The sequence below is a fragment of the Hermetia illucens genome, chromosome 2, assembly GCF_905115235.1.
Source record: "Hermetia illucens chromosome 2, iHerIll2.2.curated.20191125, whole genome shotgun sequence".
NCBI lineage: Eukaryota > Metazoa > Arthropoda > Insecta > Diptera > Stratiomyidae > Hermetia > Hermetia illucens.
In genome coordinates this window covers 25,533,725-25,548,861 of record NC_051850.1, presented here as the reverse complement: position 1 = coordinate 25,548,861, position 15,137 = coordinate 25,533,725, and the positions used below count along the sequence as shown (strand labels likewise).

The 15,137-nt window shown below is 42.6% G+C and overlaps 1 protein-coding gene across 1 annotated transcript; it reads right to left on the bottom strand.

The window, feature by feature from the left end:
- Window positions 1-10,256: 10,256 nt before the first annotated feature.
- Window positions 10,257-11,229, bottom strand: LOC119648422 (cuticle protein 12.5-like). Its single transcript, XM_038050174.1, has 2 exons — window positions 11,079-11,229; window positions 10,257-11,014 (listed from the first exon to the last, which is right to left on the bottom strand). Exons 1-2 carry the CDS (start codon window positions 11,079-11,081, stop codon window positions 10,316-10,318), a joined length of 702 nt encoding a protein of 233 aa, XP_037906102.1. The 5' UTR covers window positions 11,082-11,229; the 3' UTR covers window positions 10,257-10,315.
- Between the last annotated feature and the right edge of the window lie 3,908 nt (window positions 11,230-15,137).

Here is a 15,137-nt window from a genome sequence, read left to right as displayed (position 1 = left end):
TATCAAGAAGTTTTAGTTTAATTATTGCTCTGTTTGAACCCATTGGTCTTATCTCAGTTTCCACTTCAATCACTTAAGGGAGGGATCTAATTTTTCGATTGTCAAAGAATCTTATCTAATATTCTCTAATATCATACTGTAGAGTATAAGTGGGTCTAAATAGTAGTTGGTAGATTACATCAATATTTTATGAGCATTATGATGCAGATTGCATGAACTACTACTGGCTGGTCAGTAACATTGAGTCTGAAAATTGGCAATCCTTCTAAAATTTCTTTCCGGTTTTACAAATATTGACCATCTTATTCGCCTTTGTCATGCAACGAGTTTACGAGAAGACCCATTTACTTGCCTGCAGCAGTTTTACTTTGCCTGCTAGTTTTTGTAGTACCTCTATTGTCACCTTTGCAACTCCTAATTTCCATCCCGACTGCAAATTATTATACATAAAAGCATTCATGTATTTTCAATCTTAATCTATTAATGATTATCTGAATTTTCTTTGCAAATCTTTCTCCCAAAATTTTCTCACTTTTAAATTTACCAATATTTTGAATCCAATTTAGAAATTATTAAATTATAATATATAATTCTCAAAATATCAAAAACAATCATTAGCCTGTTGTTGCTTTCCTTAAAATTCTTTGTCCTGGGTATATTCATACTCATGCTGTGTACTAGCAAATGCATTTTAGCGGTACGTCTCGGGATTAGGCGGCATGAATGGCGGCGTCGGGGATTTTATTGAATGTGCTAGCATGACTTATAAAGTAAATGTACCGCTTATGCATTCTTTGTTGGGTATTGGTTCTTGTGCGAGTTGGAAAGGAAAGTGGAAAAAGTTGTGGTGGAGGTGGGAGGGGTTGCTGCGATCACCATGAACGGTGATTTTTTCTTCGAAGAGTTCAGTCTAGAAAATGTCTCGAAAAATCAAGTTGTGATATATTGAATACGGGTTATTTACGTGAAATTACGCTATTTAATAAAAGTAAACTTTCCGGAAAATCATACGTGTAACTACGCTAACTCTTTGTTTTATAGTTTAAATCTAGTGGATTCATTTTTAATATATTTACAATTTCGAGAAGAAAACTTAAACCGCCAACGTCCAAAATGGATAATCGAGAAAATATTAAGATGGCCTAGAGTATGCTGGAGACAGTGTAATTTCCGTCGAAACTAGCACGTTTTTCGGTCGGGAAAGTTTAAAAATGTTCGCGTGTGTGGAAGGTTAAAGAGGACACTTGGAACCATAAAGGACAACAACGTTTATGAATTTGTGTCGGTGGACGGTAGACGGGAGGGAAATCGCATTACAGTTGCGGCAGCTGAGTTGGGTTACTGGAATATTGAAATGCAATAATAATAACATTGTAAGGAAATTTCTATTTGTTATGCGGGCGCATGAACCTCTGATTGAAAATTTTTTTTAATAGAGAAAATTAAGTAAATTGAAATTTAGGACGCAAATTTCTGGTCGTAGTGATGACCATCTCCATACGTATTTATGGGTCACAAATAATATTGTGAATTTTACATCCTCTATTTATGCTCTGACTATCTACTCTACCATACCCAGTCTTCTAATCGGAAGCAAAATTGCTATTTCAACGTATTCGTAATTCTTGGGTATCTGAAAATTTTCGTAGTGAGTGGAAGAAGTTGTCAAGTTCAGCCAAACTGAATGCGCTAGCCCGGTTGCCAGATGTCTTTTCTTCTTTTTCTGCAGCCTTTGTCCCGTTCACAAGTGGGGTCAGCCCGTCGTGATCGGTTGCGCCAGTTAATTTTATCAAAGGTCATAAGGTTGTATTCTTGAAGTCGCCATACAGCGTATCAAGCCAGCGCTGCTCAGCGGTCCTTTTGGTCGTTTACCATCGACTTCGATTTTCAGACCAAACTTGGTAAGTGAATTCCATTAGCGCGAATCATGTGACCATACTATCGAAGATGCCTCTTTGGTAACTTTTCCACGATCCGTATAACCCCATATAGATCGCGGATGTCCTCATTTTGAATGTGATCAAGGCATGTTACCACGCTAGTCCAACGCAACATCCGCATCTCCATCACCGCAAGGCGTCGTACATTGTCCTTTATAGTTATAGGCCAACACTCAGAACCACAAGGGGCGGACGATATTCCGGTAAATTTTAGATTTCAAACGTCTGTTGATACGTCGATTACAAAGAACACCAGTCGTGGACCGCCACTTCATCCAGGTTGCGCTAATGCGTGAAAAAATTTCATAAGGCAGTTTTGCTGATAGCATTGGCCCAATATTTGTAAATCGCTCAGTTCTACGTGGGTCGCTGCTACTTACAGCGATGGCGTGTGTATCATTAGGATCAGTCGTCAAAAATTTAGTTTTATTTAGATTCGATCTGAGATCGTGATGAATGAGGCGATCATTTTATTTTTGGACAAGTTGCTCGAAATCAGCCAAGAAAACATCATCTACATAAAGCAGGTATGTGGCGCTGGATGTTGGATATCTGCTGTGACGGTGCAAATAATCGGAACAAAGAGGAGTGTTGAGAAGGCACTTCCTTGATGGACACCGCAGATACATGAAGTGGTTTTGATACACCGGCCATACTTCACTGTCGAGGGCATACCAGATAAGTTCTCCAGATCCAGGAATGCAAAGGGGGTGATGTTTTTCAAGGTGTTTCTTGCGCAGCATGTACTTCGTCAACAGTTAAGTAGATTTGTAAATACGGCTGTCAAGAATGCGGTTGTCAGTTCACTCATCACTCATATTTCAGAGACAATAATTAATCAAATCGCTGTTGCAAAGGCGTAAGGTGACCAATAAATGATCACCTATTAAGTAATTTCTGGTGGGACTTTGGAGTCCTGTATGCAACTTATTACAAGTTTAAAATAAAGTTGAATCACAAGTTGATAGATAACCGTGAGCATTTTAATAAAGTAATTACTCACCACATTTCGGAGCCTAGCTTGCACAAAGGCGCGCGTGTCAATAGAAAACTCGAGTAGAGCTGATAGAACCTTGCTTCATGCTTCCATATCCGATCGTTTGGCTTTATTATTTGAATTAGAATAAGCAGTGAATTTTCACCACGGGGACTTTAACGGACACCAGAACTATTTTTCCGGTAAAAGTCATAAAGTGGGTAGCAAGAAAAGGCGATGTCGATATTCCGTCTAAATCAATGCTACGCGCAAAGGATGCGTTCCAAGAGTTGTAGGTAGAATTATACTCAGAAGAATGGCTTGTGATCAACCAACGAGAACTTAAATCACGTTGCTAATAGCGAAAGCAATTTCCATTGGGCAGGACTGGATGTCCTGCCCAATGGAAATTGCTTAGGCAAAAAAAATTCCAAACAATTAGGCCAGTTCTTCTATCTATAGATTCAATTCATTAAGGATTTAGTGAGGGGAAAATTACTGAGAAATTCCAGTGATAGCGATGAACAGCATGAGGTCTGTAACTCCCTCCCGGAAAAAAACGTTCACAAATGTATGAGAACAGGCTGATTGAAGTGGAAAAATGAATGAACCACATTTCTACAGGGGAGAAAGGATAACAGCAGGAGACGGGTAAACAGCAGAAGTAGCCGTTGGAGACACTGTCAGCCCCCAACGGACAGCAGATAGTGGGCTGCAGAGCGAACTGGGGAAAACTTTGAGGGTGGAAGGTGCATCTGGGAGATACTCCATCCAAATGAAATTGAGAAAAGGATGCCGATAGAAAGCTGTCAAAGTCAAGGCGATTAGGAATGATAGAGTAACAAAGGGAAAAGTAAGGAAAGAAGGAAAGCTGTCAGGTCTGCTCATTAATCCAACTAAAGTAAGACCTTTGTTCGATTCCGCGGCGAAATTCCCACGAAAGGCAGAAAGCTTTCCGGGTGGCATTTGCCTACCGTATAGCCTCATAGCCGGCACTACTCGTAACCTCAAAGGATCCAGGAGAGGAGGTTGATCGTGAAGAATGGTCGCCGTTCTTCATCACTGGTTCAACCTAATTAAAATTAGCAAAACACGATCCCTTGGTTGTATGTTTTGCGACGTGGTGGTGGATGACGCTGATCCCACCTTCTTCTCTTATTTGGACTGGATTTGTTTGCAAAACCATGCAGATACAGACTTTCTATGGGCAACTGGATGCACCCCAGGAGAGGCGTTTGAAGGATAGTGTAATAATTTGAGTGCAAAATGATTAGTTAGCGTAACATGTGAACACGGACGGTTTTCCTGTTGAGCTGTTCCCTGCAATTGCTGCTGTTCCAGTTCCACTCATCCGCAAATTCTGATAATTTGATATCTTTCGCAGTGAGTGGAAAAAGGTATGATCATAAAGATCCAGAAAAATGGGTCCTTTATGAGTGTGACAATTGGAGAGGTATTGCGGCGTAACATTGTTAGATGCAGAGCAGGCTGGCTTCCGCAGATCACTTTGGAGCAATATCCACAGAACACATCTCTGCTTTGCCGGATGTTGCCAGAGCAACATATGACGCTGAGTAAAATATCTGAGGAATTCTAAGTCAAAAGCGGAGTGCGATGAGGCTATATTCCGCCGATCGTACTAGTTATCAGTTGATGTTCTTAATGCTGAATCGTCCTTACATACCTCTGTTTGATCTCCCACCGAATTATCAACTTTGGTGAAGTAGTTGTGAATATTGAGAAGAACAAGAACCGAGATTCTCAAAAGGATAGGTCATCACACTCCTCCTGAAGTGGAAGTAGTTGGGTTATGTTTTAGGAGGGGCCGACAACTCCATTGCAGGCTTTTGCATATACCGGAATCTACTATCCCCACGAGCGGATTGTCTCTAGGAACAAATAGAAAACCTTGGGAAGCGTGTAGCCAGTATTCGCCAATGATGTGGTTCTTTGCCGCGCTACGCCTCACTTAGGGGATAATGGCTCTCATATACATATATGTATGTTATATGTACAATAAAGTCTCTACAATCTGGGCTCCGAGCCATATTAGAACAAAAGACAACAAATCAACATATGAGCTACCTATAAACGCCACTCCATGGATGAAAACCTTACTATCGGTTAGGGATTGAGGGAGTCATACTGGACGAGCTTATCAAAAAAGTAGCATTTTAAGATCCTTCTGGAAAGATAAAACCTAAAGCATGTCGTTTTACATAAATTTCAGTAAATATAATCTAATAACCGAAATGTTCAAAAATCAGAAAGGTATCCAGAAACCAATTGAGAATAGATTGGGAGATGGCTGTATATAACTTCAGGCAACTATCTTAGCTCTTGGTTCTTAGTATCTTGGTTCATCACTTATCAACCACTTCAGTTTTCGTAGAAAGGAGCGAAAGTTTAATGACATTCAGAAAAATAATAGTCTTGCCTGCGTCATTCCAAAAACATGACTGGAATTGAGATATTGGAGATCACAGGCAGGCACCTAAGATCGCAGCCACCAGTTTTTCGCTCCATGAATAAAGAAAAATCAAGCCAAACAAAAATTTTGAAAGTCATGTCAGCCTCCGTAAAGACTGCATTCCAGAGACTCACGCGTTTAATGTCATACTTCAAAGGAAAGAGGAGGTAGGAATATAAGGTAGGGACACTTGGTTTAAACGTAATTCCATTATGTGACAGCAGAAAAACAGAACTCTTCAACCGAGCGAAACAAACCGGTGACTGACCAAGGTACTAAAACGGACTGACAACATACAGGAATCTGATCCCAAAAATTGCACAAAATTCTGTGAAAGGATTGTAATAACTACTGAAACTAACGCCAAGGGTAATGCAATGTCCTCTGCCTGTCTGAAAAAGAACAATCGGACATTGGAGGAAATCTTAGACTAACTTTCTAATGTGGTATACATGTTGCTCACCTGATAGGAAGGTCAACCGAAACTTCCCTGTATCAGCCAAAGTACGTATCAAGTGTCACTACAGAAACCAAAGAAATATGCCTATGCGCGTTTTTGGAATTCAAAAGAAACATATCGTATGCAAAAATAAGAAATGTCCTAATTTGCAAAGGAGTGGTGAACATTCTGGCCTTCTCGGTAACCAGGATGTTGTGAGTAGAAAAGTAGTACAGTACTACAGTACAGCGTTACCCGCAAGAGTTAATTATATTCTCAAGAATTCTACCCAATGTTGCCCACAGAGCGAGGTAATTTCACCGCCAATATGGATAATAGTAGTTATTGAACTGAATTGATGAAGAGTTAACAAATATTGGAATGTGGTTCAGAACATCTAATGTGGTAGACTCCAAATTGGATGCAGAAGTAACATTGCCAAGAAAGTCACGCTGCATGTCAATCCGGTTAAGGTCGCCATAGTACCATTCACCTCAAAGTGCAAGCTTGATTCCCTGAGAGCCATGAGACTACATACGATGTTTTTCTGTTTTATGGGTAGCATAGGTGAATACTATTATCCACAGACTCCCAAGTCGAGGCCCTAGTCAGGAATCGTTTGTCCCATTACGTCGAGTTAGCATTCCAACCTCCCGGTTTAGGAAGCCTTCAAGCCAGGAAATTACTATCATCAATGGAGCGGGGTTGGGGGAGGACGAAATGAACTGTTAGTTCAAGGAACTGAGCCAGCTCTATCTATTCGAACCCGAACATAATACGCAACACGATTCCGTCTGTCAGCACCCCTCGGCATCTCTCTGACAGTGTTTTCTGGGCAGAGCTCCCCTGTATCTGCATAAAGCTGCTGACGAATCCTATCTCACGTTCCACAAGAAAAAAAGTATAGTCGGCGCAACATCGTCGCGAAATTCAGAGGTCAGGGGGCTGCGCTTTGATTCAGCCACGTACTTAAGTTGTCCATGAACCGTCCAGTCCATTAGCGTATTGACTCCTTTTGCTAAGAGAATTGCCACTCATTAAGATTTTTTTACCGTCCTTCATGAGCAGCCACCTCCCTTCGGCTGTGTACATTGCCTTTCGCTTCTTGGCAAGGAGGGTAACGAGAATCACTACCGCGATCACCGTTATGTTATGTGACTGTTTCGGATAGCACGATAGGCAGATGCGATCCAGAGCATCAGCTCAGACCTCCACGGCGGAACCGCGTGCATTGCACTTATAAGCAGATGACACCTGCAAAATGTAGGTCCGCTAATTAAGAAGGAAACTCCAGTTGCAGCTTTGACCGTTGCTGCTTTAATTTGCTCGACACAGCTTGTCTTAAATCGAGCGTTAATTTCAGGTTATCAATTTTCGCGTCTTCAACAGGTACGACTGCGACTTTTCTAGTATGTTGAGTCTAAGTAGAGTACCGTAAGAAGCTTTCCAGAGATCGCTGGATTCCTGCGCTAACCCTGACGTGACGATGAAGATCCTCTGACCTCTAGTATCTCATAAAGCAAGGAGCGATTTCTTAGATAATCGCTCAATATCCACAAGTGATAAGTCGTCATGGGATGATTTGTTTGGTGTCCCTAGAATGAATGGAATTAAAGCATTTCTGACATCAAGAGTTACGGGGATTACCACCCTTCGAGATCGGCGGTTGCGTGCCTCAGCTTGATGACGACTTGCATGATAACATGCACCGAAGATTTCGCTACTCTAAAACAAAACTGTGTTGAAGGCAAGCACCCAGCAGCATGTGGCGCTTCAGTGAATCAACTCCAGATGAGCCCCGACCATGTCAAGCATATAAAGGGATCGGTATCCAAACGGTAGCTCAGGTTTCCTTTCCTTTCCTAATCAGCTCAAGCCTCTTACCCCCCAGGGGGAATGAACAATGCTCTCTTTCAGGCAAACACGAAATAATAATAATAATCATTTATCAGGGCCTTGAAGCGTGTTAGAGCACTTCATTCAAGACCGTAACGGTACATTATAGTACACTGTAAGAGGCAATGTGGTCAGCATTACGCTCGCCCGAGGTTATTACCCTGATTTTACTCAGGTACTCCTTCACAGTTGAATCGATTGGTATTCGACATCCAGTCAAGATAACAAGTCCTTTTGTCACAAGTAAGATTTGAGCCTCGACCTTCCGCTACGACAGCCCAGCGCTCTAACAACTTGAGCCATCTGGACACAAACATTGAATGCCCCGAGCAATAAGTCTAGTCGATATTGAAACACCAGTTTGACTACATGGAATGCAAGTTTAACGAGGAACAGAGCTAAATACTTCAAAATTACTTTGGACCAAAAACTAATCTGGAAGATCCATCTTGGGAATAGTATATGTTGGAAAACTACAAAGGCTTAAATAATTTACAGGATTATAGCGGCGAAGAATTGGGAATGCACCTCAAACATACTCCGTTATATATGTATGTTAAGTATAGTTCCCTGAATTGGGAAGCATCCCCGGCAGTCCTTCATCTTTACGAACAGATGCAGGCAAGGGGGACAGTCTTTAGAATGCTTGGGGGTACCTGCAAAGCGGTTTTCCGAACTGCAGACCCCAAGAATACCACGCCGAGCAACAGGGCAAACTCGGACAGGTCCAAACTAGACACTGATTACCTGATACATTGACAGGTTTCTAGTAGCAAGGGATTCAAGAAATACGTATTTTGAACTAACAGGTAAGCACACCAATATATTTTAGGACGAAATATACGTCATAGATAGGTGCTATAAGGCATTGCGATTGTGACCGACCGCAAGGTGGCTATCAAGGTTGCTAAGTCCAATCAAGTGAACTCTTAACTGACGTGGGAGTTACTGGGGGTCTTGTCCGTATTAGGTGAGACCAAAAACCTTCTCTGAAGTCGTAAATGTGTTCATGAATATGACGCTATGGAGTGAAAATTAACAATTCAGGGAACTACACTTGACATACTTCAAAAGAATGGTCCAGGGCGGTTATTAGGGGACAAGCTGACGTGGTGGATACTGTGACTTCTAGGCCGTATTGGGTTAAAGGGCAATGAAGCAGCAAATGAACTGACCAGGAAGAGAGCAGGAATGCCGTTTCATAGACCAAGAAGATTTTCTGGAATAGTAAAATTGTTCATGAATATGAGTGAAGATTAACAATTCATGGAACTATACTTGGCAAACTTCCCAAGAATTGTCTAGGGTGGTCATTAGGGGACACAAAACCAATCAGGAGGGCCTTAAGATCATAGTTTTAATATTCATTGGTTATTATCGACTAAATTGCCGCCTAGAGATATCTGCACAAAATGGGTAATGAAACCTCTCTACATATTCTGGGATAATGTCTAAAATTTGTGCAAATTAGCTTAAGGCACTTGGGAGTATATTCGATACCAGATACTAGGCTGAAACACCTAAAAATAAGTAGCATCTCAAAATTGCTATTGGTTAGTAGCTTGATTGACATACTGTAGTTAATAGGTATACTGTAACCGTTAAGGGGGAGCAATGCAACTCCCTAGATATATTATTTCTTTTCACAATCTCGTCGGATGCCAGATTTTAGTTAGTACTAGCTCTAAATGGTAAGCATTTAGGCTCGGATGATCCTAACTACTTAAGGTATACAGATTCTCTGGTGGTGGTGGCCGGTAGTTGGTTAATGGCAAAGTCCGTCGAGAACTCCCCACAATATCGAGCCGAAATGTTAATCACGCCCCTGCCTCCGATGACACGAGGCAGATTCATCCACTCCACGGCAGAATTTGAGTGGTGCATTCGGAATTTGGACTTATCTGTCCGTATCCGTTGCTGAAGGTTTCCCAGATCGGTCTTTGACTACGGAAATATTTCGAATGCGTAAGCCAGTGAAAGGATAGGAAAAATATTCAGTGTTATTATTTTATTCTTTTTCGAAATGAACGGGTTCAGCGTTAGCTTCACGCGTCGCAGGAGTTCGGACAGCAGGGCACTTTTCAGATCGGGTATGGGTTTCTTGCATAACTCCTGTCTTAGTCACGGGTGATGTGGAGGTCACCATGGTATGTCAGACTTCTGATTCGTGATGACCTTTGCGAATGGCTTAAATTAGAAGCTTGGCATACATCCGAATATCACGGCTGAACATGTGTACTACTGGTAACAAAATTCTGAGATGGGCACCAGTATTGGCATATAAGTTGACGTCATCTAAATTCATCTAAATGTATTAGTTCGGACTTAGCACCTAGGCCGTATGTGATTGCAAAACTATGCCCTCCAGTATCATTCAGTAGACATGAAAGGTTCAGTGCCAAACAGAACCAAAGGAGATTCAATGAATCCTCTTGGAAGATACCTCTCCTGTTAGTACCCTCAACCCACTCTTGTTGACAAATAAATGCTCCATTCGCAGGTTCATACTAATTTCAGAATCATTATACTTAGAAATACAAATCTGTGGATTTATATGGTACTTATTTTATTTCATTAACCAGATCAATCACAACTTAAGCAGCAGCAGCCTTCTTCTTCTTCCACAAACCACCATATCCCCAAGCTGGAGCGGCATATGCGTGACCGTAACCAGCATATCCGTGTCCATAGGCAGCGACGGCTGGAGCGGCGTATCCATGTCCATAGGCAACTGGAGCAGCACTGTAGGCACTAACAATTGGGGCAGCGGTCACAGCAGGAGCCTGGTAGGCACTGACAATTGGGGCAGCAGTCACTGCTGGAGCATGGTAGGCAGCAGCATAAGGGGCAGCATTTACTGGAGCATGGTAGGCAGCAGCAGCATATGGGGCGGCAGCGTGGTAGGCACCAGCAGCATATGGGGCAGCAGTTACAACTGGAGCTTGGTAAGCAATTGGGGCGGAAGTTACAGCTGGGGCATGGTAGGCAGCAGCAGCATATGGGGCGGCAGTTACTGGAGCATGGTAGGCAGCAGCAGCATATGGGGCAGCAGTCACAGGAGCGTGGTAGGCAGCAGCAGCATATGGGGCAGCAGTCACAGGAGCATGGTAGGCAGCAGCAGCATATGGGGCAGCATGGTAACCACTAGCAACTGGGGTAACGGCATGTCCCCAACCACCAGCAGCGAATGGAGCAACAGTGGCGGCATGTCCCCATGAACTGTAACCTCCGACTGGGGCAACGTAAGAGGCGGAAGCCGCACCGAGAAGGGCGAGAGCTAAAGCAAGGAATTTCTGCAAAGAAACAAACGGGAAATATTTACCAAAGATCCTATTTGACTATCCCAAGCTTTCCTACCATTTTTGCAGTTGGTGATATTCTGGAAAGATGATTCCTGAATGATACATTTCGGCGCGAAACGTTCTCTTTTATACAATTTTCAACTTTGTTTATTAACTGCAGTATCGTGTGTGATATGAACAGGTTTAAACTTATATGAATAGGCAATTTGAGGACGAACTAGATATTCAAATCAGAGCTTAACCAAGTCTGGATCTAGCGTCTGTGATCTTATGCAGCGAAGACATATTGTCTGCAAAAAATAATTATTACGCAACCAAAACTGAAGATCGCTTTTGACTTAGCAAAAAATCACCATAACTTTTGTTTGCAACTATTTTTATCAATTTCAACTTTTTGGTCAACAATAGATGATTCCGATAATTCCGTTTGATAGAGGAGGATGAGATGCGTTAGAAGCACAATTTCACATAGTAAATATGTACGAATACTAGAGGAGAAGGGTAGGTAGAGTAGAGTTTCTGTTGATGATAAAGTGGGTTTGTGGGTTGAGACCCTGTTTGTGATGAGGAAACGTGCCATGGGTCCCAATCCGGTTTTTAATTTATATTGACAGGAACAAATCTATAAAATTTTCCACCACTACTAAAGTAGAATGGTTAACAGAGAGGAAAAGTTTACTAGTTCTCGTCTATTAAAAATGCATCTGTTGCGTGCAGATTCCTTTGATGCATACACGCGTCTATTCACCAAAAAGACAGATGCATCCACTCAACAATCGTAGCTTCCCGATAATACACAGAACATATAAAAGGAGAACGTGGTGATACTTGTCATCACTTCAAAACCTAATGAAGAAATATTTCCGTTTGAAGTAAGTTTGGCAAGCTAACGTTCTAAAAAATAAAAGAGGGTGTGTCACTAGGAGAACAAGCATACTCCAGATAGAAGAGAAAGCTTCAGAAGAGGCTCCGTTGAACAGGAGAAATGAGTATGTCTTCAACGAAAAAATGTGCTTTTGGCATGGAGGTGATAAGAATAATCCAGGCAGGAGTGGGTTTATGTCTCCGGCAGTGAGAAAATACCTGCTTCGGATCCTCGAGACTAAACCACATTTTAGAATTGAATTGATCAGTTTAAAGGTATGGAAGTACTAGTAGTTTTCAACATGTCCTGTAAAAAACTCAGCGGGACTATGATAATACCGCGATGTTTTTGTTTACTGACCCCGCTCTGGCTGTTTCCACTACTGTTTCCACCTATTTATAGATTTTTCTATTTAGGCCGTCTTCATCTGCGATGACGTATAGATAGACTTTATATGTCGATCGGCATCATTTTGAGAGATGGTCCCAAATGGAGAACAGACCTTTACGGCTGTTGTTTCATAAGCAGGACACAGTTCTAAGACTTTTTCCTAAATTGGGGCTACATGGATCGGGATGCGGATCACAACCATGTAAACAGACCCCTCCCACTCCTGACCAGAACCACACTCTCGGTGGTTTCAATGGTATATTCCACGTGCTGTTGAAGCTTTGCTTCTTGCTTAGCTTTTAAAAATTTTTGATGGCGGTCTTGAAGGTGATCATCTGATTTCAAGTTTCAACTTTTCTTGTGACGCTTGTTGATGAGGACAGGTTCCAATTTTTCCTTGATAGTACTGATTGCTTTGAGTACAACTAATTATGCTTTACTACCACAATCGACTCTACTTCGTCGCCGTAATTAACAACCTTCGGGACCGAAACATTAAGTACACCATTGTACATTATGCCACGCAGGAACCGTTGCAGTATAGAGTCCTGTGGATTACCTGAGAGGACAACGTGCTCTTTGGGTCCGCCATCGACGTCATCTTCCTTTTTGCAGGTAGCCTTCGACAAGAGTAACTAGATAGTCAGGGGTACCAATCATTGTCAGGTACTTATTTATATGGAAGATTGGCACAAAAGTAGCTACACTGGCTTTTTCCACGATCTTGATGCGGTAAATATCTCCTCCGACAAGCACATCTACATCTACTCAGTGTACATGTCGGCATTCCGTGCAAGCCCGAAACTTTGTTATCCCGTATTCTAATGTAGACTTGTAGCAGCTCGTCGTTAGTGATAGTGGGCGTTGCCGCCTCATCTAAAATTGTTTAAAAGTACTCAATCCTCCTCCCTTCATGAAGGAGTAGCTCGTCGATATTTTTTAGGCGCTCTGAGTAGAGCTTTTTGAAGAAATCTCCCCCTGTCCACCTGGATAGCCAGCTACGAGTTTCTGCAGAGTTACTTATAGGCTTGCCCTTTTTCATTCCTCTGAATTGCTCCTCTGGCTTTTTAGCAAGATTGGCAGTACGTTATTCAATTAATAGGTCATGATGGCCTTATTAGACTGGCCTATCTACACCCCCATCAGTGCTTGCTGCTCCTTTGCTTTGCATGTCAACCCATATTCCTTTTGGTTTTGGATTCTGACATGCAGGATTTTCGCCAAGTGGTTCCCTCTATATTTAAAAATCTTTTCTCTGGTGGTCCAATGCAGCGCTGATAAAAGTTAGATCGGCGATTAGACAGCCTTCCCATCCGGATATATACAATATCCCTTTCACTGGCCAGAAGCAAAAGCTTCGAACAACTATGTCCCTTTGTGTAATTTTCTACATTCTCCCATTTCAAGCCCCACGTGTTTAAGTCTCTAGTGTAACTAGACTTCATCCTTTTGTAACGATAGTATATATACATATATATGGTTGTCACTCATAACTTTGTGGGGTATAGCGCGTCAGCCACGCCTACACACCATCGTTCTCGATTCGCTGAAATGCGCTTCAACTTACCTCAGGACTCTGTTAGCCGCCCGCACTTCTTCTCTATTGTCCTGTGCGACCATTTGCCCACCATCTTTGGAGAGTGAATTCTACTGCATGGCGTAATCAGCAATGCAATTGATGCCCTCCTTAATGTGTTACCTATCCACTTCCACTTTCGCTATCCGATCGCATCGCGTATGAGTGCTAGGCCTGCGCTTCTGTTTTTTCTTCAAAACGGTGTTAGGCCAGCGTACTTCGATGGCGTGGCGGCACATCGGAGGCCTGAGTCCCATTGTGAATTCGTCTCTACCGCTGCATTCAATGGCCGTAGAAACAGCTGACGACCTGATACGAGACTTGGGTGACAAACGTCAAGAATGATACTTGGACACTCGAGCCCTGTCCTTCGACTAGTCAAGGCCGATAAAAATAAAGTTTCTCAAAAGTTAATTTTTCTAATTAATGAAATAGTAAATCTGTGATAAGTAGTGCAAATAAAGAGTATCTCTACAAAAAACGTTTATTGGGGAAAATCAGTACCCTAAAGTGGCGACCCCATTCAGTTTAGAGAACCGTTTCTACGCCAAAAGTCCGGCTGGTTTGAAAATTGATTGAGGACAATTACTGTGGAATTGCAAGTAACTGTCATCTTATTGCGAGCTAGGAATATCAGGCTCCAGGACGACCGTGGAAGCTATATCCGAGCCTTATCTATAAATCCCAAGACGGCTAAAGTGCTACAGACATTCCGCGACCGGTCCAAACTGACCGCATTTTTGTTGATTTCTATATGCGAGCGCAGTCTACACAAGTAGAGTGTTCTACATATTTGCGGGCAATGGTCAATGTTAAGTAAATGACATAACTCACAATCATCGACAGGTTTTCGCGGTGTTCAGCCAATACCTATGCACCCGACGCTGAAAGCCGCTTAATGGCTCGTGACGATCCCTCGCAGACGTGGTCCTTGTCTTTCCTTCTGCTTGACCTCCGCACAGAAGTTCACGGCTAACCCCACGGGGAGAATCTGCACCTCCACGCCGACCATCTATTGGACATCACAGCAGAGTTAAACGAATCAGGAATGCTGCGTCTGCTCAGGGACGCAGTTTCGAAGATGCGGGCAACTCCACCTTCCCGACTCACGACAGCGGAGGTCAACACTCTCAGGGACCTTGAGACGTCTATGCAGGTCCTCATTAGGGCGGATGCCCCTCGACGACCTCATACTAGTGGAACGAGGCGAGTGCTCGTTCAAATTCCATATCCGAGGCGGGCCCAAGTGGGTCTCCTTGTTGAGAATGAAAGCCTTCGACGTT